Source organism: Marmota monax, unplaced genomic scaffold (genome assembly GCF_021218885.2).
Source record: "Marmota monax isolate L192 unplaced genomic scaffold, Marmota_monax_Labrador192_F-V1.1 WCK01_AAM20220418_F8-fsc00003, whole genome shotgun sequence".
Lineage (NCBI taxonomy): Eukaryota > Metazoa > Chordata > Mammalia > Rodentia > Sciuridae > Marmota > Marmota monax.
Genome location: NW_026694084.1, coordinates 27,116,793 through 27,143,295, shown reverse-complemented (window position 1 = coordinate 27,143,295; position 26,503 = coordinate 27,116,793). Strand labels below are relative to the sequence as shown.

The following is a 26,503-nucleotide window of genomic DNA, read 5'->3' as shown; positions in this document are numbered from 1 at the left end:
GCCTGACTGAGTCAGGGACACCTGGTGCAGCAGATCTCTCCTGTTATTTGTATATAAACAGCTCAGCAGGGTGGGTATGAGCCTATGAGTACTCTGTGGGTCTTTCCAAGGACAAGGGTCAAGCCCCCTTCCTTGGACAGGCTTTGCTCTGAGGTAGAGGCTGGTTTTTCAAGAAGTCTTTGCTTAGTGTTTAAAGGAGTGGGAGCTTTCAGCAGGTTGTCTATAATCTTAAAATTTTTAAAAGCCAAAATTATACATCACTGAACTGAGTATAACTAATATCAACCTGTATTTTCCAAAGTGTAGTATGAAGATTCTTGGGGAAATCCAAGACCCTTTTAAGGGATCAATTTATTTTTATAATAATATACTTTTATCCTTCACTTTGTTGACTTGGCACAACGACAAAGTTGCTAGTGCCTTAGTGTGAAATGAGTCAGTGGCACCAAATTGTGCCCCAAGAATAACTGAACACAATGGGTTCTCAGGTGAGCACAAACCCAAGGAGCACTATCAGGAGATAAGGGAATGGAGGAAGACTTATTACCCACAGGGAGTAAGGAGTGCAGAGAAGTTATTTGCAAAGTAATGCGCACATGGAAAAATGGAAACATGGGGATGGGGATTTCATTCAGGGAAGATACACATGTCTATTTAGGAAAGCACAGATAAAGATGGTTGTGTTTCTGAGCACACTCATTTAAGTGTACATTTCTGAGCATTTTGGTTTAAGGTCCTAGTTGGAAAAGGTGAACACTGTTTTGGGCATGCTCAGTTCTAAGTTCTAGAATACCTGTTCCAAAAGGAAAGATGGTCCATACCAATGCTTTGGGCATGCTCACTTTAGTACAGAGACAAGTGTACTCTGGGTGGCCTAAAAGAATGAATCAGAGTGATGTAGTGACCTGAGCTGGTTCCTCATAAATTTCTTCAAAAAGTTTTAACTAAAAGAAAGAACAACTTTGAAGGTGTGTGTTAATGGTCTTTTAAAGGGGTGGGAGCTTTCTCTACTTAGGTATAGGAGTTTGTACTTAGGGGTGCTGACAGGCTTAGTGGCCCACACAGGTACTCCCAGGGAAATAAAAAGCAAGTTTCATGTAAGGTCCTAGATGAAGTTGTACCAGTTATTAATTTCATTAAATTTGAACTCTGGAGTTTATGGCTTTTCACTATTCTTTGTGAAAAAGTGGAAAGTATACAGAAAAGATTTCTGTGTATTCAGCTATGACAGCTGTCTGGAGGAAGAACTCTCCTGTGATTGAATTGTGAGCTAAGCTGGCCATTTTAATCAAGGAATATCACTTGAAAGAACAACTAACAAACAAATTCCTATTATTCAGACTGAGATATTCTGAAGACTTTTTTTTTTAATTAAATGAATTGATCTGTCACCGCAATGAGAGTAATGGATAATATTTGTTGATAATGAAAATACTGGGTCCTAAGAGAAGATTAGAATTTAGAAAATTTGTGTTACAATGTCAGAATAACATTTATTGGATAGACAATTAGATAGAAATTGGTGATCTTAAAATTGTGACTGTTTTTAATATTGAAAATGAAAAATACATCAACATTTGGAAAATCTGCAAATCTCAGTAAATTCATATTTTTCAAATAATCAATACATGACATCACAAATTCAAAAATATTTGTTCCTTTTTTTTTTTTTTTTTAAACAGGGTTGCTAAGTTGCACAGACTGTCCTGAACATGCAATCTTCCTGCCTCAGCCTCCCAAGTGTCTGAGATTATAGGCACTTGCTACCGGGATGAGCAAAAGATGCATTTGAAGTGTAAGATAGACCAACATATTTTAATGTAGCAGAGTAGATGAAGTTTCTCTATACTGTTTTAGATCCAACATAACAGTTTACCAAGTTTCGATGTTGTATCAAAGAAGAACATGTAAATAGGCGATTAAAATATTCTTCCATTTTGAATTATATATCTCTATGAGGTCAGAATTTGTTTTTTTTTTCATATACTTCAATCAAAACAACAACTTAATGAGAAGAAAATACAAGAAAACAGCTATCTCCTATAAAGCCAAAACAGTAAAGAGCTTTGCAAAACTAGAAAACAATCCTACTTTTCTATTTTTTTTTATTTTGAAAGAGTTATTTTCACAAAAAAGATATTATTAAGTTGACATATATTTTGGTTTATTATTGCATTAAATTAATTAATATATGCCTCTTTAAACTTTTCAGTCAGCTTTAATTTCTAATATGATAAATACTGATAAACATATCAATGCATTTTTTGAGGCTCTCAATAATTTTTAAGAGTATAAAGAAGTTCTTTACCCAAAAGTGTAAGAACCATTTACATAGAGAATTATGAAGTACTAAGTCCCTGGTTATGGGTACTTTGTTTATATCAGACATATGACCATTGTTTTATATTTTGAAAGGGAGATCAGAAACAATGTACTGCTAACTCCCATCACCTTAGATAAAAGTTCTTTGTCTGAAGTAATTTGTTCTGTTGTCTTGCAAAGCTGAACACATAAAACACATTAACAAAAACTTTTCCAAATACATGGATTGGAAAAAATTAGGTCTTAGGATGTCAAAACCTGAAGTGGGTGGAAGAAAGATGACATTATTTGCTTGGATCACAAGATGACATTCTTGTGATCCAAGCAACTCCTTTTTAAGAAAGAAAGCTGAAATGCAAGTTGCCCCATGTTATTCAGTTGGTTCATATCATAATGTATGAATCTGGAGCTCATATCTCTTAATTTGGTGCCTACAAACCAAGACTGGCTGACTGGTAGCTGAAATTCTGACGGGAAACTCATAAGTTGGATTAAATGGGAAGTTTTGGGATGTGTCCATGGGGACACAGAATAACTCAATCTGAGAGTCAGTGGGAAGATGGTAGAAAGCTGAAGCAGGTCACATGAGAGAGCACAGGACAAAGCAGTTGGTGATGCTTCCACTGTGCTTTGAATGAGTATCTGTGTTGAAGACTTCTCCAGCCTGGGATGCTTTTTGGGGGGAGTGGAATCTTTAGGAGGTAGGGTCTCGTGGAAGGAAGTTGGGTCACTGGGGTCTGTGCCCTTGAAGGGGATATTGGGACCCTGGACCCTTTTTCTGTCTCTCTTTTTGCTTCCCAGCTGCCTCTTCCACCAGGTACTCTCACCATGATATATTCCCTTTCCAGGGCCCAAAAACTAATGAGGCCCAAAGGCTGTAGACTGAAACCTCTGGAACTGTGAGCCAAATCTTTCATCCACATAAGATGTATATCTCAAGCATTTTGTCACAGTAACAGAAAGCTAACACACTTACCAACAAAAATTTAAGGAATACAATGCCAGAAGATGAGCTCTAATGCTTTTTGAGTATGTCCACAGAATTGAAGACACTTCACGTTTAACACATTCCGTCCTTACAACAACTATGCAAAGCAGGTATTTTTCTCTACTTATCAACTAGAAAATCAAGGTCCAGGGAGATGAAATGTGTTTCCAGGATCTCACAAACATTAAAGATGGGATTTGCATGCAAGATCTCTTTTATTTCGGATCCTTTTTTGCATACAAGGAACTTAATCCTCTGGCTTTAAGTTGTGTTGGCCTTTTCCCCATTCCCTTGGTGGAGAGGAGATGAGAGAAATGTGTGGATGTATATCAACTTTTACATCCATCCATAGCCAGAGGACACGTTCCTTTTTCTTTATGGCTCATGAATTATAAATTCAAGGGGAAAAAGAATAAATATGTTTCCCTTTGATGAAGAATTTCAGTTTTATGAAATGTTCTCACTGCTTGAATTATTAGCATATGAAAAGTTAAATGCTACTAAGCAATAGTTGGCACTCCTGCATTACATGTAATATCCCTGGAAGTTTAGAGCTGGGAGATTAAATGTCTCTTGAAGGTCTCACAGGCAGGCGGTGGGCACCCCACAATGTCCATTCTATTCCTACATCAGTTTAATTCTCATCACATGTAGGAGTATAGAATTAAGGAATATATTTTCAATTATAATTTAGCATTTGAAAACGACCAAAGAGGCAAAAAAAAAAAAAAAAAATCAGGAAGCTCAAGTCTGATTAAGTGAGATGAAATTGCTCTGAAATTTAAGCCAGTCTGTCTAAAATTGAACCACCCCAGGCAGAGTTCAGACAAAGGCTGAAACCAAGAAGTTTTGTTGGGGAAATGAGTAAGTGGGTCTCCCAAGAGCGGCGTGAAGTCAGGGGGCCAAGGTAAAGCTTCCCAGAGGTGTAACCGCTGCATGTGGGGGTGGGGCAGGGTCGGAAAGGTGGAACACTTTGCAGGTCCGCCAGAGGGCTGGGCTGGCTGCCTGGCTGGCTACCTGGGGTTGCAGAGAAATTTTTTTTTTTTTTAACGTTCTTCACATCTCCCAACACCACACCCTGCACGACGTATTGAAAGCATCACCCCCAGTTTATCGGACTTTTCTGTTTCTGTCTGATTTGTTCATTATTGCCAAGTTTATTATATGTGATCCTTATCATGGGCCAATAATTTATCAAGGCTTGGTCGAGTTCGAGTGAAATGCACACCTCAAGGTCCCTAGTAAGAAAAAGAGGCAAAGAAAAAAGAAAATGTTTTACCCTGTTAACAATTTCATCAGTCTCCCCCAAAACCAAGTCAGTTCATTTGTGAATCCACTCATTTTTTCCTAAACAGTGCCACCTACTGTCCATTTTAAGACTTTTTAGCAAGGACCAAGGAGAAAGAAAAGGGGCCAAGTATCCGAGAAAATAAACTCTACTTAACTTTGGGGACATTGGGGAAAAAAAAACATGAAAAGCCAACTTAGCAGCAAAAGAGTAAGTATTTTGACTCGCCAGCTTCACAGAAAACTCGCAAGGAAGGTCATCCACTTCCTTAGAGATGGCTATATATACACATATATAACTATTTTTAAGAGTGCTATATCGAGTTCTACAGACTCGATGTTTTATTAAATTTTTATCTTTAATGTTCTCAATTTGCTTATTTTTACCTTAAAGGACCATATTTATGGAAAAAAATACAATACTTTTCTACTTTTTTTTTTCGCCCACCCACAGCGAAGGTTTGACAAAGGGGAGGCTTTGACATTTGATGTCAGTTTAAAAACTTTTGAGCTAGCAGGAAGAAAGGGTTAACAAGTTCTAGACCACTCGCCTTCTTTTGGGGGTCCCGGAGGCTTTCCGAGGCTCCAGGTGCGCGCGCGCGCACACACACACACACACACACACACACACACACCCCATCACAGTCCCTGCCCAGGGCAGCTACTTAGCTGAGGGGCATCATTTGTCTTTAAAGCAAATTACCTAAACGTAACAGGGCGTTTATCGCGTAGAGGGAAGGCGTGTAGCTCAGGCAAGACTTCAGAAATATCTACAAAGAGGGTCTCCTAGCTCCGCCGCTGGAGGAGAGGAGGGAATCAGGTGGCGGCCAGCATGTGGGCACTGCATTTCTCTGCACACGTTAACAATCAAGTTAATTGAATTCATTGGAGTTTAGAACCGGCCTCTAGCTCAGAGAGGGCTTTGAATGGCCAATTTCTCTCTCTCCCTCTCCTCCTCCCCGCCTCCCTCCCGCCCGCCCGCGCTCCCAGTTCCCTCCCCTCCGGGTTCCCCAGTCCACACCTCCCTCCTCCACTCCCCTAAACCCCCACTCCCTCCTCCGCCCTATTAAAACACCCACCAGCTCACTTGCTAAGACCCCCTTAAGTTGGAGGAGGCAGAAAGGCAACAACAGCGAGGAAGGAGAAGTCAAAGCGTCTGGAAAGAATTACCCAGTCCTGGCTTCGAGCAGCCCATTGAACCAGGGACTTGAACCAGCCCTAGCCAAAGACTTTTTCTCCCGATTGATTCTGCGCTTCCTGGGTTCTGCTGAGTCTTCACCGGCATTTTTTTTTTTTTTTTTAAATACGAAAAAGAGACTTTCCGTTATCGGTGGGAGGGGGACTGGAATACACAAAAAAAGTTAATTTATTTTTAAAATTGATAATTTTTAAAAAAGAGTTAGAAGACTGAAGTGCAACTGAAATAATAAAAAGAATATTAGTGAATTTCCTTTCAAAGTGGGAGAGTACTAAACATTTGAGACTCCCCCATCTTTTTTAAATGTTGTTTTTAAATTTCTTATTTTTTTTGGCCGGTCGTCTCAAATTCATCTGATCTCTTATTACCTCAATTTTGGAAACTGCCTTCCAGCGACCCTCCGGGACCACACAGACAGGCTGAGGACGACTTTATGACCGAGAGCTGAACAAGGTACGTTACACAGAGGCGTTTGGGTGAACTATGAAGGTCCTCAGGCCAGGGAAATGGAAGAAATTGTCCACGTGAATGTTAGAAAAAAAATATCAGTTTCTATAGAAAAGTTTGAGGTCTGAAAATTTCCAACAGACTGAAAATGGGAGAATATTTCCGATCAGTATCAAGTTTAGCAATATATCCGTCTTTTCCCATCCGTGCGGCTCTCGCCATAAATCCGCTGCTTTTTTGGGTACACAGGTAGCTTCTCTTGGGCAACGCTGTTTGTCCTGAGATGTACTTTTCCATTCTGCATCTTCTGGAGCGACAGAGGGACTCTGTGTTAGGAAAAAAAGAATTTCCACTGTGTAAGGAAAATGCATCCCTCACAGCCGTCCCTTTCCCCCCTGTCTCCCCACCCCTTCCCTCCTTCTTCTTTTTTTCCCACACACTACGTTGGACGGAAAACCCTGTAACTGTCCTGCGGGTTTTACGGTTAAGCAGCTCGCTTTTTGCTTGGAATGAAAGGGTTAAGCGATCCCGGTTTCCAGCTCCTACAAGCTGAGACCCCCGGAGAAGGAGGGTCCTCCGCCACCTCCTCGCAGCTACCGGCCTCACTCGGCCACTCCCCCTTTACCGAGCCTCCCCTCCTTTGCACTTCCCAAACCCCATTAAAGTGTCAGGCTGGGTCTGTCCCTGCTCAGCTCAGCTCAGCTCCGGAAGCCTCACTCCGGCCAGGGGTCCCTGACGCAGGCGGTGGCACTCGCAGCTGGGAGCTGGAGGAGGGCGCGCATCTCTCCTCCCAGCGCAGCGCCGGCCCGCCCGCCACCCAGGGCTGGGCGTGCGAGGGGACCGCGCGCTGTGCTCAGGCAGCTGCAGCGTCCTAGGAGCCAATTCCGACGTGGCACCGAGCACGCCGGCGCTTCTTTCTGGGGGCACCACTGGGTGGAGGACTTGGGGGCGCCGTCCCGAGCACCCAAACAGGGTGAGGGCTGGGGGCCCACGGGAACCCGGGTGAAAGTGGGAGTGAAGCCAGAGGCTGAGTTGGGATGGATAATCAACACCTTAGGCGGAATTCGTCACGCTAGTTCCCGCCCAGAACGAGCCAGCGCTCCGAAATCGGTCCCAGTGAACAGGAGGGCGGGTCTGAAAGGAGGTTCTGTGTAAGGGTGCGAACCGGAGGGAGACAGAGGCTGCTTCCTCTGCCCGAGGAAACGCAGGCGAGGGGAAACGGCGCTGAAAGGATCATTAAAGCTGGCCAGAGGGGCTGGGAGCAGAGAGGCGGTGCCTGGGGAGGAGGGCTTACAGGAACCCGATCTTATTTCACGGCCTTAGGTGCCAGTTTCATCCAGAGCCTCTCCCTCCATCCCCAAACGCCAGCGCTGAATTCTTGGACTGAAAGGCACTGGCGCGCTTCTGCTCCCGGGGGAGCAAGCTGCTATAACTGCGCTCCCAGAGGGTTTAGGCACAAACCCTCTGGCACCTCCCTGCCCAGTTCCCCGCCCATTAGAACAGTTGCTGCCAAGTTGGTCGCTGCAGCTGCACAGAAATGCTACACCTCCTCAACCCTAGAGGCTGGGCTGGGATTGCCTTTGACGTCATACCCAGGGGGAGGTGTGACGCAATAGGTAGGGAAGCCCTGATTGGTCAGGAAGGGCTTCCCCCTCAACTCACAGCCTGAGTATCTGTAGACTTTCAAGTCAGCCTAGAGTAAAGCGAAGCAAGCTGGTGGACGGGTTTTGCTGAAGACGTGGGGAGGCTGGTAAGAGGGAGAACGATTTTACTCCCGATGTAGATTTCAAGGCAGCCTCAGATTTCTCACTGCCCTGAGTGAAAGCATATGATAATATGCCTTCGGAGGTGTTAAGCCAGATTGTGATTTTTTTAAAGGTCATTCTAATAATAAAGTTTTGATGGTCAATGCATATTCATAAGTATGCTACAAGGTTTTTAATTAAAATATATATTTCTATAGAATGGGCAAGAACAGCTATTTACGCCCGTCAACAGATTTGTAGATATTTTAGATTTTACAGAATTGGATTGAAAAGAACTTTTGTTCTCCTTTTTCTTCCAATATGTGCAAGTTGACTCATTCATAAAATTAGTTTTACTACATACCTTTTAAACACTTAATAAAATTACATATACAGTGGAGATACTGTTTTTTGAATACCCATCCTCTTTCACGGAAGTTTTCCCTAGTAGCTTGGCTATTCTTTTTTTCACTTTCAATGAAAGTTTAATACCTTAAAATACCTATTTTGGCATGTATACTATATTGTGTATGCCTTTGCATTCTGAAAAAAAAAATTCCAAATTCTACATAATTGTTTCTGGATTAAATCTAGAATATCCTTTCCATTCTCTTTTTGCTTATATATTACCAGAGACAAATGCATAGGAAAATGTATTGTAGGTATACTGGCAGATGCATGCTACCTGGATTGCTTATATTGTACCTAGAATTTTGAAAACTTATTTTACATAGATAGTTATGAAGCATATAAAAATTCAAAGATTTAATAAATTGGTGGCTTGCATCAAACAAAGTTATGACTCTCTTCAAAGAAAAGGAGATACTTAGTCAAGTACCTTCCTGGAAAACAGGAATTGTGCAACAAACCAATAAAAAGCTGTTTGTAGAAAGTAAATTAGCTTGGGCGTGATCATTTTTGTTAGGTCTTTAGGATATAGTACTTTTCTCTGCATGATGTCTTTGTGAACTAAGATTTATTTTAAAATGTTTTTGTTTCTGAAATTTTAAAACACATACCTTTTTACTGATGGATTTCTTTTTCTATTATTGGCAAGGCAGGAAAAGCACTTTGTCTAAGGATCAAGGTGGAGATCTGCTTTGACAATGTCTGTCCCACAGTTGTGCATAAAACTTAAGATCAAATAACAAGTAATTGCATTATTAGCTTCCTGGCTTTTTCATGAAGTGCATATACCCCAGGTCTCCATTTGGGTTCTCCTTTTTTGCATGCATACCCAGGCCATGTTCCTCTACAAAGCTGCCAGGATGAGCTGGTAGAGCAGCCTGGGGACAGCTCCACACTTTATTCCTTTCCTATCCAGCAGCAATCTGCATAGAATAAGTATCATCCCCTACCACATGTAGCCTTAAATTATTTAACAATACATGCATATTATGGTGCCTGGGATTTAACCCAGAGTCTTGCACATGCCAAGTAAGTACCCTACCACTGAGCTATATCCCCAGTTCCCATTTAAGAATATTTTGAATGTTATCTATGTGGAATTCATAGGTATATACTGCCTTGCTTACAATCTAGGAAAATGTAATTGATATGATTTGATTAAATAGAATAAGGTCACAGTGTTAAGTTTTAATTTTTAAATTAAGTATTTATGAATGGATGTCTTTTAAATGAGTACATTTGTATTTCAGGTAATTAAAAATTGAAATTAACATAAATAAACATTGAAAAGTCAAATAACCAAAATTCTATAAAGCAAAATATGATATAGCTTATAAGAAACAATAGCCATTATTTATCACATATCTATGTTACAGGTCCCAAAGTAGACACTTTCTGTATATTGTATCTTATCCTAACTTGAAAATAATATTTTATGAAGAAACCTTGCCTCAGAACAGTTATGTGACTCATCCAAAGTCACAGTTTTAGTAAGGGATGTGGATGGAGTTTAATCCAAGAATTCAGTATAATACCCTTGAACTGTACTATGCTGCAGCTGGATTAGTTAAATTTTATGGGGTCTCAAATTGAAAAGAAACTACATCTGTTTGAGAGGACCAGAAAAGATTTCACACAGAGACTTGGCATTTGTGTTGCCTTTTACTGTCCATGATTTTGACCTATAAAGATAGTTCTCAAGATTCAATATGGGTAGTGAAGATACTCAGTGGCAGAGTATATACTTGCACATTTAATATAGTATGAAAATTTCATGTCAAATCTTTGGAATGTTCCCCCTATCTGTAACTAAGTTAAGGATGATAAAGTTCAGGATCTAATCCAGCAGTTGGGAGCATTGTCATCCTAGGAGTAATTGATTAAAATTGATGGTGCAAAGAAAGAGAAATCCGAAACTTAAGGCTCTGGATGCAGCTACCACTGGTGTGATGGTGTGTTTAAAAGGCTTGTATCCTAATCCTGCCAACTTGATGCCAGGGTCTTTGCTAGTATAACTGCCTTGAAACTGGAGGCAGACTTCAAAGACAGGGAGAGGAGGACAGAAGGGGGAGAAAAGAAAGGGGTCTCAGTGTGCTGTATCCCAGAGGGCAAGTATTCTAATGTGAAGACTTTGGGGAGTGATTTCATGTGAGTATTTTTGTCTCAGATTTCTAGACGGGGACATTAGCAGAGGGAATCCACAGAAAGGATGTGCATCAATGCAAATGAGGCATGATATCTTTGACTTTAACCCAGTGAATGCCAAACCAAACTTTATGGCACATTAGAATCTCCTGAGATTATAATTAATTCCTTTCAATTAACTTAGAATGTTGTTAGAGCCACATGTCAGGGACTTTCCCAAGTCATCAGGTAATTTGGATGTACAGCACAATTTGAGAAATACTACTTTTAAATCTTTGACTCACTATGCCTTCCTAATCCACCATTCACAGGCAGATAGCCACCATGAGATTATGATTTATTTCCAAGAAGCCAATTTCCATTGTCTTTGCTGGTGTCACCTGCATATATTAATAGTCCCAATTCTAATTGTTCTCCTTATGGTACAAGGCCTTTTTCCTGCTCTTTGCACACAACATAAGTTTATATGTAAAGAAAGCCTGTGCTCTAGAACTGGTTCTGTTGATGAGATATGATATCAAGCAATGCTTTCATTATGGACAGACACATTCTTTAATGTCTTCCATCATTGTTTTGCCTTTGTGTGCTTATATTCTGGCAATAAGTTAGAACAACACTGACTTAGTCTTCAGTGGATTTGAAAATATAATGAGGAAGAGAGGAAGTACAAGTGCCCTTTAACTTCAGCTACTCTTCCTTTGGATTGAATTGTTAGTTTGCAACAGCAATAATACCCACAATAATTAATTTTTGAATGAATACATATTTCAAGTGCTAGACTTTGTTTATGCTATCCTTCCTAGTTAGAATAATCCTGTAAAAAGGAATTATTCCCATGTTAAAGATGAGGCAGTGAAGCTTAAAGAGTGGATAGGAGGAAGAATTTGCAGTCTACTCTCATCAGGTGGCAGTGATGAAGAGCACAAAAGTGAAACACTGAAGATGAACTCCATCCTGATTATGGACACTCAGTGATGGCAGTAGAAGTGTTAAACTTAATGGGTCTTGATCACATATCTAAAAATTTTGAAGTTCAAAGATAATTAAATTGTCCAAGAACATAGACTTCTTCACAATACCCTCAAGGTTTGGCTTAAAGTCAGTTTGCCAATATAAGGCAAGAATTGGGATGAATCCATTTCTTCTGAATCCTAACCCTTCTATTTTTTTTCACCATGCCACAGTTATTATTTGTTATCTAACCATCAATAGGTTAAAGGGGTGGAAGGTCGGGTTCATTAGGTAATGTCACTGATAGGACAATAATAGAACTGGGAAGATTTTAGGTATTAAAATGAGTTCCATTTTAAATCTCATTATCTGTTATTTGAGTCAATATGATTAGCTGCGTTTTATAGAGGAAAATGAAGATGTCAGCTCTTATGGAACTTGGTCAGGTCAACCAACTAATTAAAGAAAGAGGTAGGACTCTGTCTGGAGGCCAAATTCTCTGGTATGAAAGGTGGATTTTGAATACTAGTGTATATGATTTAAAAAACTTTTGTTAGTCTAGTTAATGTTATTAAATTTTTCCAACTGAAAAGAAAATATACAGGCACACTTATGCTTGAGTCATTAGAACCCAAATGCAAAGCATTGTATAAATGAGTCAACAATACATATTACCAGTATAATGGATTACAGGTTGATAAAAGAAGATCTCATTATTTCTCATGTCCCAAACACAACCCCTGAAATCATAAGATTGCTCAAATTGCAACTCAAAATTGTTGTACATTGCTCTTGTGTGTTTTCTGTCTTTATTATCCAAAGGTCTTTTAGAGCTGGTTTAGTGTTGCCTACAGCCATTCATATATATTAAGCAAGAAAGTATGGAGCTGTTTTTAAAAATGGTAATGGGGGAGAAAAAGTAAGAAGAACCATTGGAAGGGAGGTACCTTAAGGGCCTGGTTGACTCTCAGCATGTATTCAGTGTTCCTGCAGTGATGACAGGGATGGGACCCATGCCTATCTGTCTACATTGACTGCCTAAGTTCAAAAGAATTTATGCATTCATTTGAAATGCATTATTGAGTATCTTCTATGTGCCAAACCCTGCTTTCAGTAGGTTTCAGTATAGGGACCTAATGGTTATGGAGACTTGTAATTCCCTGTGTTCTGGAGAGTGCACAGGAACAAGTTAGAAAACCCAGCAGGGCAAAGGGTGAGCATATGCTGGGGGTAAGGAGATTGCAGGGTGGGGGATTATTTTAGAAAGGAGTGGTAAACTGTGACCTCTCACAAGAGGGTCATCTGACCTAATCTCTGCAGCCTTTCAGAGATGCTGACTCAACAAATTTGAATTCACATCAACCAGATAAATAAATGGAAGAAGCACTTTATGAAAACTATGGGAACTTCGTTTTCACCACTGCACTAGGGCACTGAGAGCAGCTGTTGTTCTCCCTTCATCCAACATTTTGCTCTCTGGGTAATGTAAAAAGGTCAAGGTAGAGGAAAAGGCTCTGAGGTCCAATGACCCAAAGATTCCCATTTGGGGTATATGAGCTAACAGCAAGACTTTATATCTGCTCCACAGGTGGACGCAATGGAAACAGTAATGCCTTTCTTATGGTGAAACAGAATTTTGGCTTCTGGTATTAGAAGCAGAATTGCTGTTGCATAGATGGAATCAGCAGCTTCTTTTGAAACAATCCCCATGTCCCTTTAGGGTGCACTCACATGGGAAAGTATGTGAGACCAGAAATCCTCTCTGAGCATTGGCTGGCCTAGGATCTGTATTTGAGCAAGTGCCCATCCCCCACTTTCCACAATAGCAGGGATACCACTTTCAAAGTTTTCCCCCAAACTACCTTATACAACACCATTTTATTAGAACAAAAAGATGCTGCCTGTCATGAGAATTCAATTCTATTCAGCAAATATTTATCAAGAAGAGTCAGGCGTTAGACTAGTATGTGCCCTTAGTATGGTTTTTGACTTTGGACAGCAAATTTACATACTCAGCCTCTTGGTTCCCTTGGCATATACATATATTGTAACATGAGTGAAGAATATATTTGTCACCTAAAGCCAATAAGATTAAATAAGATCATGCTACTAAACAAAACAAAATGCAAAAAAATTTCTTCACTGACTAAAATCTAATAAATGATGAATGAATGTTACCAGCCATTATAACGAGGATGATAGGAATGATGGGATTTCATTCATTCAACAGATATTTATTGAATGGTAGTAGTAGATAGTATATATAAACCATGCAATGTTTTATGTCCTTTGAGAACAGATGTGTGTGTGTGTGAGTGTGTGTGTGTGTGTGTATGTATCTATTGACTTTATGGATCTTACATTACACTCTATTAAGCCATTCCTTACCTTGATTTCAGTTCTGTGGACAACAGAAGTTATTAAATAATTGGTGTCAAGGTTAAATATTTTTTGATAGGCTCAAGACTGATAATGAGCAAAAATTACTTTTTCCTATTTTAAGTGTTTGTGGAATATAGATTTCTAAATAATCTTTCTGTCTCACAGTAAGCAAGCTCTCATGATCTAGCAGGGAACTTTGTTTTTCCAACTTGACAGAAAAGCCATGTAGCCATGCTCCTGTTTTAATAGGAAAGTATGCTTACGAACCAGAGCACATGAATCAGGGATTGTCTCACAAAGTCTTACACATATGGCGCCCATAGCTGTGAAATGACCCAGGGGAATAATAAAAGAAAAAACACATCCTGTGTGTCACTCCCTGAGATCAATGTATTCACTCAGCAAAGTTGGCTCTAAGATGGGCCTTTTGCCCTTTAGGCTGTACTGAAGTGCTGTGTGTCATACTAGGCCATGCTGAGATATGAAGCAGGAATATAAGGGTTCAATTTTAGTGACACTGTTGCAGTTCATTAGTAACTTTTCCCAGGCTTCAAAAGGACATCCTGAGGCTCCCATGATGTAAGAGGGTGTTCCCACTTTAGCGGTGGCCAGCAGATGCTATGTGACCACTCTCTGTGTCCACGTGTGCTGATAAAAGCAAGGAAAATGTGAATAATGGAAAAGAATGTCAGGCAGCTCTTTTGCTGGTGATGGTGATTTAAACACAAGCTAAATACACACTTAAGCTTCTGCCTGGCAAAGTGCTTTAGTCCCCATGAAATTTTTCACTCTTGTGAGAATGACTCATGTCTTGGAAATGACAAGTTCCAAGTCTGGTGCTCCCAGCACCTTCAGGCATTGGTTAACGTGCCCTTTGGGAGGGCTCAGCACCCCGTCAGCTGTTTTAATTAAGGGGATGCTGTATTTGCTTGCCTTTCACCAAAATCTCACCATCTCACCCTTTTGCAGTAGTCTCAACTTTCCATTTGTGTTGAGGTTGCTTCTGTTAGGCTCCCATATTACACTGTATGGTGTCCTATGCAGCTGCTAAAAGTGGAACACACATTTGTGCTTGTTTTGTACGTTTTTAAAACAGATATGTTAAACTGCATTGTGTTTCTTTTTTAAAAAAAACTTTCACAAATGATTTTATTTTGCTACTCAGCACAGCCCTATAAAGAGTCTTTGAAAAACATTATCATCTACATTTAACAATGACAACAACAACAAAAAGATGTTCATATGCTAGAAACCTGGTTTCTAGGCTGCTGTGTATTACCTAGATTATACTAGCTAGGGCAAACTAAACCCCCAAATGCACAACAGCAAACAGAAACCAATAAAAATCCAGAAATCATTTCTTGTTAATATGAATGCAAGGGAAGTCCCCTGTCTGTGGGCGCTCTCTCTCTCTTCTCTCTCTCTCTCTCTCTCTCTCTCTCTCTCTCTCTCTCTGTCTCTCGCTCTCTCTTTCTCTCTCTCTCTCTCTCTCAGTGGTACTGGGGATTGAACCCAGGGCCCCACACATACTACTGAACTATACATTCAGCCTTTTAAATTTTATTTTGAGACAGAATATTGCTAAATTGACCAATAAAGTCTCAAAATTGAGCTCCTCCTATTTCAGCCTCCCAGATAGCTGGGATTATAAGAGTGCCTCACTGCGCTGGGCTCCGAGTTCAAGCAGATATCCTGATTCTTGGGAGACTCCCTTCTATAAGGCAATTCAAGAACCAAGCTCCATCATGGGACTCTACACTGCCCTAGATATTGATGTGTGTACCCAGCCTGCAGAAGGGGTCGATTAGAGGAGGACACCCTCTCTCTTAAATGATGCACATCTCAGATTTCAGGAGGCTGGAGTGTCATGGGTGTACCACACAGTCTGTGCACAGGGAAGAGAGGTAACACAAAAGCATCCATGCTAATGTTTAGCAGAAGTAGAATGCATACCTACTTAGGACCATTTTGATACATGAACAGAATGGGAATGTGTGAATGGTGTCTTTCTAGAGCTGAAAAAATATGGTGGCCATGCAACTGTCAACAACCAGGATGATACTACATTCCTATGTGGATATTCAATTTTAAATTTTGATTTGGAGTAGGAAACTATAAATACGCATATCAAGCAAGAGGTTTTACAGAGATAAATCTTAGCCCAAGTTTCCACGTAAAATAACTTTTTTAGCTTTTAAAATATTAGTTGAGTCAAAGAAAAAGATTAAGTACTAGTTATATACAAATAAGACAAATATCCAAAATTGATATAAAGGTCCAAAGATGGGAACATTACATTTATATCAATTATGTCCTTATGATAGTCCATTCTTAGAAGAGGAGGAAAGAAAACCTCAAGGGGGAAAATGACACAATAGGTTTATCAAGCATCTTTTCTATGCCAAGCATTGGAAATTATTTTTGAAAAAACAGAAAAATGGCTCTCTTAGCTTTGAGTTGTTCAGACTCTCATTTAAGAGACACATAAAATGTAGGGGAAAGTACAAAACTGGTTATAATTAAAAACTAAAACATGTTTTAGGTCTAACATCCTTCAGATTTTAATAGTATGCACACTCACCTGTTGTAATTAAGCATGATGTTATTTCTTGAATATATTCATTATTTCTACAAACACTTATATGTGCTTACTGTGTTCCAATAAGGTTCCTGATCCCCACTATCTAACATCTAATATTGATGGTGATAGATGAAAGGGATAGATATTTGATGTGTGTATCCAGTTCAAAATTACAAGGGCTTTGAAAAATATTGTGCAGAATACCTAGGAGTAGAGAATTGTTTGTGTCAATGGGAGATTTGGAATTAATCAAGGATAAACTTCCTCATTAACAGATTGAAAACAAACAAAATGAAGCTCTGAAAGTAAGGTTCAAACAGTTAATTGATGAGCTAGGAGATGGTTTCTCCACCTCCAATCTCAGCCAGATACATGGAAAGGACGTACATTGAAGGATTTGCATTGGAAATGAGAAGAAATTAGACATAAGAAATTTATCAAAATCTTCCATGGGTGTTGAACTTGTCAGTGTCAAGGAGTAAAGAGATAATCTGGTACAGGAAGAAAGATTATGCTGGGCTTCAGAAATTTTGATTCTATGCCTAGCTATGACCACACAGAGTACACTATAGTCAGAGAGGCTGACACATTAAAAACAATGTGTGTGTGCTGATAAAAGCAAGGAAATTTGTTTAATATATTATGGTATTTTTTTAAAACATCTAGGTAGTCGTTTAATACATTATGATACTTCAATAGCACCATTACGGATTGGATTCTTGAGTTATGTCAGAAGGCTGTCTTTAGCCTCATCTTGCAGATGAGCAAAGTGGGTGCCAAAAGTCACATAGCAAGTGAGGGAGTAGAACTTCTACATGCTCCGTGTAGTGCCCCCCATTGACACCATGTGTATAACAAGCTTGGGACAGGAATGGTTAACTGAGAGTGTCATTTGATTATATTGCAGATGCATTGTGAGAGGTTTCTATGCATCCTGAGAATAATTGGAACCACACTTTTTGGAGTCTCTCTCCTCCTTGGAATCACAGCTGCTTATATTGTTGGCTATCAATTTATCCAAACGGATAACTACTATTTCTCTTTTGGACTATACGGTGCCTTTTTAGCATCACACCTCATCATCCAAAGCCTATTTGCCTTTTTGGAACACCGAAAAATGAAAAAATCCCTAGAAACCCCCATTAAATTGAACAAAACTGTTGCTCTTTGCATCGCTGCATATCAAGAAGATCCAGACTACTTAAGGAAATGTTTGCAATCTGTGAAGAGGCTAACCTACCCTGGGATTAAAGTCGTCATGGTCATCGATGGGAACTCTGACGATGACCTTTACATGATGGACATCTTCAGTGAAGTCATGGGCAGGGACAAATCAGCTACTTACATCTGGAAGAACAACTTCCATGAAAAGGGACCTGGTGAGACAGATGAGTCACATAAAGAAAGCTCTCAGCATGTAACCCAATTGGTCCTGTCCAACAAAAGTGTTTGCATCATGCAAAAATGGGGTGGAAAAAGAGAAGTCATGTACACGGCCTTCAGAGCACTGGGTCGAAGTGTGGATTATGTACAGGTAAGTCTCAGATTCCTGCCAGGGCAAACATACATTGAAATAAAGCAGCTTTTGTGTCTCTCCAGTCATATGCTATAGCCCATCCTTGTCCTGAACACAGTACTTCTTTCAGTTCATTTGAAAACAGCACGACTGTTGAAAGCACATTTTGAAAGACAGAAAAAAAAAATCTTGTAAAACTGTTAAGACTATCTATGAAAATGCTTAAGTTGGGGGGTCATGTTCTTGGTTAGAAATCAAGATTATTTGGACAGGAGACCCTTCCTTCCCTTCCTGTGCCACCTTTCCTTCTCTGTCTCCTACGTTCTGCCAAGTCAAATCCAACGTCATTTTCCACACCCTTAAAAGTCTCCAACTCTTGTAAGAAAATAGTGTCGACCTAAGCGAGGGGTCTTGACAGAATCTGCAGGCTGAGGGAAGTCTATATTATGTTTTGGACACAGATTTGGAAAAATGGGAGTGGAGAGGATGATTTTGATTAAAAAGAACAGGGCATTCAAAATTGAGCTAGAAAGACAAGGAAAACAAAAACAAGTTAAAAAAAAAAAAAAAACTTAGAGCAAAATCGAAGTAATGTTTATTTCACTCCCCAAACAGCATTACCTCACTCACTCCAATTTGACCTTTGAGAGCATCTGTGATGATGTTTGCTTGCATGAAAATTAGGCAGGCTGTGTCTCTCAGTAATTGGCTGACAGCTCACTATGGGGTTTCTCTTGTCCCAGTTCTCACTGAGGCTTTCTTCTTTCGAACATTAGGAAGATCTCTGCGAATTTTCTAATTTTAATTTTCTGTAAATTCTTTAATTGGATTTTGGACATGAGATATCAAGAAGGAAGAACTATCACTGGTATAAGAAAGCTACTGGAACACTGCCGTCTTAAAAGTAAAGTCCTAGTTTTCAGAATATCCATTCTATTTTTTAAAGGGTCTTTATTGCCAGAAGTCTTAACTGTTGGATTTCAGAGTAACGAGAAGGGAATGAGCATTGGCTTTTGAGTCAATTTGCTGAGATCATAATCACAGATATTACTAACTGATTGACCTTGCAGACCACCTTCCTGGGCCAAGGATATAGCTCAGTTGGTAGAGTGCTTGCCTTGCATGAACAAGGCCCTGGGTTCTATCCCCAGCACCACCACCACCACACACACACACAAAAAAACAAAACAAAAAAACAAACAAATAAAAAAAAAAACAACAAAAAACACCTTCCTAAGCCTCAGTTTACTGGAAAGAATAAAGCCATCTTAGAAACAGTTTGAAGAAAATTTTGTCAAACAATGTATTCCAAGTGCTTAGCAAGAGTTGTTCATGATATTATTGTTAATATGATTACAACTTTTACTGTTAATATATTTATTATATAGTCAGCTAGTCCATACTAAAAAATTATAGTATCTGTAATTTGTCACCTTAGGATTAATTTTAATTTATATATGAAGAATTTTGAGGTATTTCTTTGTCGATACCTATCCACATTGTAAGCTCTCCTCTGGGGAGTTGGCTGAGTTTCTCTCTTAGGTTTCTCTTGATTTCTCAATGGTAGAACTTTCACATTTGAGGTGGCTTCAGTTATTGCAGGACATTTAGGATCTACATATGCAACTCTAGGCCTAGATGAGAGGATGGCAGGATATTCTTAAAGGCAGGCATATGAGAGGAACTTTGAGGATATGAAGAATGATGCTCTGTGCCTAAAATGAGAAAACATCTGTTTTCGTATTTTGCCTTTAATTATAGTTAAAACAACTGCTACATTTGTCAGGTCTAATCAAGAAATCTTTGTGTGGGTTTTTTCTCTTTCTTTTACCTTCCCCTCCCAAATCCCCTTCTTCCATCACTCTTGTTTTGAATTTTGTTTGTATCCTTGACAACTTCACACTGTGCCTGTCCAGGAAAAAAATAATTCAAAATATGAAAGGTTAGAATAAGCTTCCTGTTGGAGGCCTGATCAGGCTTGAGAACTGTCCTTCCTCCAGGCTGAACCCCTCCAGATAGACTTACCCCAGCAGCTGCTCTGACCTAGGCCCTAATGCCTCCTGGGACTCTCAGCCAGTTCCAAGCACTCCAACATATGCTAAAATCTTTTAATGTTCTGAAGCTAATAATTCCATCCTACTATTCCTCTTCAAATCTCCTAATTTTGGACCATGTTTGACCTATAAAAATGGTAATTTCTTCAGGTTTAGACTACACACTGAACACTCTGATCTTCTGACTGTCCAGGCTTCCGGAACTGCAAAGTCGAAGCCACCAAAAGTAACATATGGGAGAGGGTTGTGAGGAAGTTGGCTACCAAGTGCTCCTGGTGATCAAACTTGGCATGTGGGCTGGTTAGGGAAGGAAGGCAGTGAAGTCGGGTGGCCATTCACAAGAGCAAATGGGGCGCTGAGGAAGAGACTGATGACCTGCTTGTTCACATACTTGCTGGAGAATTCTGCTGGGATATGCAGAGAGATGGCCAAAAAGACTGGGTTCCAATTGCAGCTGGGTCCTCATCTCTCCTCAGCACTCTTTCCACTTGATTTTGAGTGTCTAGCTTATTTCTCTCATGACCTATTATTTCATACCTTCCCCATGCTCCCAGCTTCCTACCCAAACTCCTCCCAGCCTAACTACTAACAGATGACCTTGCCTCCTACTGAGAATCAAACAAGAGTACTGGGTCTGAATGCTTTCAAGACCACCCTTATTCTGTTCTGCTTATACTGCTTCAATAGTAGCCCACCCCATCTCCCGACTCATATCCTTTCTACCTACCCTCCTAGGATAAGCCTCTATCAATGGCCACTGTCCCTCTATTGTCTCAGCTTTCATCTGTAGTCCACTCTGCTGACTCATGTCCCATCCCAGAAGCCATTCAAATCACAAATGTTCATGCAGAACACTTAGGGAAGCCCTAGTCCAGGAGGAGGCCTACATGACAGCAAGCTTACCTGGTGACTACTGGCCACTTTCAGAGAGAGAGAGAGAGAAGATAGAACAGAAGAAAATTAACAAAGTGATAAATGAATAGAAAGGGAATGTAAAACCAAAAAGGAGAATGAGGAATATCTTTAAAATTTAGAATCAATGTATTTCCTAGATAAACTTTGCTTTTCAGTAAAGAACAGATTCTGACCTGACTGGATATGGCCTAAGATAGAGCAAAAGTCATTCTTACTTCTTCAGACTAGAGCTTCTCTTGGCTCTTTTATTTACTAAAGTAGCACATGTTTAGAGTAGCATGTTTTAAAAATAGAAAAGAAGCACAATGAACAAGTTGAATTGACCTGCAACCAATACAGAAGTGGGGAATGAATCTTTCCAGCCTAGATCCATCTATTTACCTCTAACCCCCAAATCAATACATGCAGTTCATTAATTAAAAAAAAAAAAAAATATATATATATATATATATATATATATATATATATATACACACACACACACACACACACACACACATAATATAGCAAAAAGATGGTGTCATCCATGCTGCACATTCCAGCTAAGGTCACATAGGTGATGCTTTGCCTTCTTGTTTCAGTGTAATTATCTTCTTCTTTGTGTATTTGGTGCCATGTTTTTACATTTCTGTGCAGTGGTTGGTGGGGAAGCTGTTGAATGTGAACCCAAATGTACTACTGAGGTTGTTTCTCTCTGGTATTTCTAAGCACAGGAGAGCTGTGACGTGCCTTATGGAAAAAAGTCCTTTAGGTATGAGTTGTGCTATTGGGTACAAGTTCAATGTGAATGCCAACAATGTATATTAATTAAGGTATATTCAAGAAGAAGCTAAAATAAACAGGGTTACGTATTGATCAGTTGAGAAAGATTTTGTACACAGGGACTTAAAGGAACCTAACCCTGTGTTTCTGCTAGAAGCAATTTTTTGGTAATAGCTAATCAATCTTCATGGCAACTTTAGAGAACATAACTACCATAAATAATGATAATTAACTGTGTTTAATATTTGCCTGGTTCCTGTTCTCTACAGAAAGCCTAAGCAACTGAAATGTTCTGAGGGCTAGACTCCAGAATTGAGAATATTTTTTTCTTTCTATTCTTCATGTCAGAGGAAAGGATTAACAGCATACTGAAATAGGAATGAGGAAATCTGAATTCCAGACCCAGATCTGTTCTTTATTTGCTATGGACTTGGCTCCAACTGAATCATCAAATGAGCCTGTAGAACACATGATCACTAAGATCCCTCCCAGCTTGGGATTCAACTCAGTACCATCTTATCTCCATTGACCTCTTGATTTTTTTTTTCCAGCAACATACTGGAGATCTGCTAGAGACTAAAACAAAGAGAATTAACAAAATTTCTTTTCATTTATCAATTACTATCATGTTTCTCTTATCACTTTGAAGCTGCCCTTTCCCCAAATCTGGGTTCTTGAAGATAAACTCTGATTTAAGGGCTACCATTATGGGCTTTCCTGATTTGTTTCTTTTGAATGAGAATTTCAAACATTTTGGGGAAAAAAAAGGTGTTTCATGGCTCAAGACTTAAAACAGTTGACAACATTTGATTCCCCACTTTTCCTGGTGGCTTGTCACCTTCACTCTGCAGCTTCTATAACTTTCACTCATGTTCAAGCTTTCTTAAAAATGGAGACTGAACAACCAATAACTTTTTTTATTACTTTAGTGCTTGGAAGAGATTATACGTTGACTAAAGGTAGGAATTATGTTATAATGACTTGGATAATTCATTCTCTAAAGGAATGCTTATATCTATTTCCTTTCCAGAAAAACATAACAGAAGTGCCAAACTGCTTAGATGTGTGTGAATTAGAAGCTTTCTGTTGGCTGGATTTGAGATCCCATACCATAATCCAAATTACTTTTAGAGATGAGCCTTTCATTGACATTTTTTATTATATCAGAAATTTTAAATTGTGGGCAATATTTTGTTTCTGTAAAGGTTACTTTTTGTCCTTGTTTTCTGTTTTTTCCCATGTCGTGCATGTATGTAGTCCTCCCCCCAAAAAAAATTACCAACCACATGTTATTCCTTTTCACCAGACATTGAAGTTTTCAGGGTCTAGATTTTAAAAATAAATTTGTTATCTACATTTATATACTTCCAAATCCAAAGATCATATTCCTGTTTGCCATGTCCAAACCAGGTGGAGCTGCTTCCCTCCACCATGTCCTTCCACCATGATGTTCTGCCTCACCTCAGTCCCAGAGTCATGGTGTTGGCTGACTGTAGACTTAGCTTCAGAAGCTTTGAGTAATGTCACACTCTTCAAGTTCAATGCTAATGAAGAGATGCCAGATACAACGCATACTTATGTAAAGTTAAGTGAGTCTAAGTATGCCATTGGCCACATGATGAGCTTTTGTAATGTAATGAAAAAAAAGTACAAAGACATGAATTGATGTGAACATACTTTATATACAAAGATATGAAAAACTGTCCTGTACATGTGTAATAAAAATTGTAATGCATTCTGCTATCATGTATTTAAACAAATAAAATCAATTAAAAAATTCACAATGGTACATTCTAGGTCAGGAATGAATCATAAATCAGCTCAAACCACTCTCTAATTATTTTATTTCTTTTCCCTAATTAACAACCCAATTTGAGGACTTTTGCTGTCTGCTCTAGAATTCAGCTTTTTGATATAAATTGGTTGGATATTGGATGAGACATTGGTTTTCTCGTTCTGAGTAAATTATTGCTTATTTACCATAATTATAACAAAGATGCCTTCTCTCTGGACTATTGTCTTGAATTTGTGCCTTTGGTTTTGAATTTTCACTTCTTCATACATGTGACTTCCATTTTTGAGGATTTTTTTTTATAAGCTAGCCATTATTAAGTGGTTTACATACATTATCTCATTTATCAACCATCCCTACCAATTAAGGAGATGGTATGGGTATTCATATTTTCACCTGATAAATGGAGGCTCAGGAAGATGAAGGGGTGAGTACAAATTAAGAAGCTAGTTCAAGTTTACACAGCTGGGAATTATGTTGACAACCAGATCTATTTGATTCCAAGGTCTTGTATAGTGCTTTCTTTTCCTTCCTATGGTATGTTTACTCTGGTTTACCATCAGGGAGAGTAGAACTATCTTGGGTTTCCTAGTAATTAACTATTTTAAGGTCTTTTTGGTTCATTTGTTAGTTTTTGTTCTGGTCCTTACCCCTTTTCCTTAGAGAAATTGCTAGGGATGGATGAGCAGAATCTTCTTTTACTTTGGTTAAGTTGTGTGGCAGGGACCAAAAGCAAACTGCAAACACTCTAAAAATAGACTCACCAGGTCAAAGTTAAGATGAAGGGTCAAGGTTAAGATGAAGGATCAAAATGAAGAAGCAGCTCAGATTTAAGAAAGGATTGAGCCTTATAACAGGAAAAGGGTGAAGCCAGTAGCAACAGCAGTGGTCTTGATTTGTTTTCAACCTGTTTCCTCACCGAAGGCAGTAGGAGGAATAAAGATTTTCTCTTGCTGCATTGGCTTTCAGCATCCTTTGAAGTAGAATGAGAGGTAGAGAAGGAGATCTATCAGTCAAGCTGAAAGGAAAGATATTTTTAAAAAAATGAAATATGGACACATGGCATTTTAGACAGGGGTCTTATAATTTGAAAGGTATTGGATGGAGCAAATAGTAACATTGTAGAGAACTTTATTGGGATTGCTGTGAGGTAGATGAACTTTTAATATTAGTGAGAAAATTTGCAATGGATAGTTTCATGTTCCTTTTACTGATTTTCTCCACTGAGACATATATTTGTGGTAATGATTACCATGATTCTTTAGACTTAGATTTGCTTAAGAAGTATAAAAATTTAAGGGTCATCACTTTATACTAATGGGATTCTACTCTACAGTCCTTTCTGATTCACAAAGTACTTTCATATATGGAGTCTCACTAAGGCACTATGATGGTGGTACAGGGCTTGTCCAAGGTTATAAACATTGTAAGTTCTGAGACTTAATATTTTAATTTAGGTTTCTTGATTCTGTGGGCATTAAAATAGGCAAAATCTAAAGAAAACCTGCATAATAGTTTGTTAGTGAGGCTCAGTGGCACATGCCTGTAATCCTACCTATTTATGAGTCTGAGGCAGAAGAATCCCAAGTTCAAGGCTAGTCTGGGCAACTTAGTGAGACCCTATCTCAAAATAAAAAATTAAAAGGGCTGGGGTTATAGCTCAGTGGTAGAGTCCCCTTGTGTTCAATCCCCAGTACCAAAAAAGAAAGAAAAAAAGAAAGAAAATAAAAGGTTTATTAATATTCCCCTATTCTTTATTTTTAATTTTTTTTAAAAAACCTATTTTTTATGCAGTTACTGCTCTTTATAGCACAAGAAAATGGAGGCAACTTTAAAAAATCCTAGAATTAAAATTGGGGCTTAAAACATATTTAATCTCAACATCGCTGTTAATTAGATTATTTATTTTCATAGTACTAGGGACTGAATTTTATGTGCTCTACACCTGAGCTATATTCTCAGCTCCTTTAAAAAAAATTGGGACAGTATCTCACTAAACTGCTCAGACTGACCTAAACTTTGAGCAGCTGAGAGTACAGGCATATGCCACAGCCACAGAGTCTGTATGGTGACTGTTATGTTAATGAAAGTAGATTATTATTTTGAAACCAGGGTTGGCAAACTTTGCTTATAAAACAAATAAGGATAGAATATAATTAGGAAGAACCAGCCACTTCAGTGTTAACCAGTAAATATTCAGCCTTGCAACTGCTCCTCTTTGCTGTTGTCCTGTGAAAGCAGCCATAGAGAACACGTAAATGAGTGAGAATGGCTAGATTCCAGTAAAATTTTTATGGACAGTGAAGTTTGATTTTCATATAATTTGCATGTGTCATAAAATATTCTTTTGATTTTTTTTTCTGCCTGCTTAAAAATATAAAGACATTCTTAGCCACTAGGCTATATCAAAACAGGTGGCAGGCTGGACTTGACCCAGTGGCCAGCCCCTGTTTTGACAGGGAACTAAAGGGAGGTGTTAACTCTTGGCTAGAACAGAATAGCTGAAAGGGCACTTTTTTCACTTGATTCTGTGGATGAAACTGAGATGCCTGGTTCTTCCCAATAATTTCATTTCATCTTGTCATTTTCCACTCCCTTTACTCAAAAGTTGTGACTTTGTTTCATTTCCAAATCTCCTAGTGAAAAATCTTTCAACAAATTGCAGTGATACTCCCAGTGTGGCCCAAAAGACTTTTGATTTGTTCCTGGTTTCCTATATGCAAATCATGTCTGTCATTTTTCCTTATGTGAAGTTCAATTCTGCATGAATTGGTGTGTCTCCCACAGATTCTAGCCCAGAGCTGAACAGCCAACATTCATGAACGTGCACACTTGTTATTGGTGAGGAGGTAACTAGATATTTTGTCTTTGCTGATTTTAAGGGCCAAGGCGGTGTTCTTCACATCCTACTAAGCAAATGTCACTGTGTTCCTGAATATACATGCTTTTCCAGACTGGCAAAGACTGACTTTCCAGTTGGCATTCTGTCATCAAATAACATCCAGGAATG

The 26,503-nt window shown here is 39.1% G+C and overlaps 1 protein-coding gene and 1 long non-coding RNA gene across 2 annotated transcripts in view; one reads left to right on the top strand and one right to left on the bottom strand.

Moving 5' to 3' along the window:
- Positions 1 to 2,276: 2,276 nt before the first annotated feature.
- Positions 2,277 to 5,979, bottom strand: LOC131424967 (uncharacterized). Its single transcript, XR_009228677.1, has 3 exons — positions 5,768 to 5,979; positions 5,301 to 5,448; positions 2,277 to 4,548 (listed from the first exon to the last, which is right to left on the bottom strand). It is a non-coding gene; the product is annotated as an uncharacterized LOC131424967 (long non-coding RNA).
- Has2 (hyaluronan synthase 2) overlaps positions 5,652 to 26,503 on the top strand; it is a 29,381-nt gene continuing 8,529 nt past the window's right edge. The window contains exons 1-2 of the mRNA XM_046464757.2: positions 5,652 to 6,248; positions 17,362 to 17,988. Of these exons, the coding sequence (XP_046320713.1) occupies positions 17,362 to 17,988 (627 nt within the window). The 5' untranslated portion in view covers positions 5,652 to 6,248. The remainder of the gene's footprint in view (positions 6,249 to 17,361; positions 17,989 to 26,503) is intronic.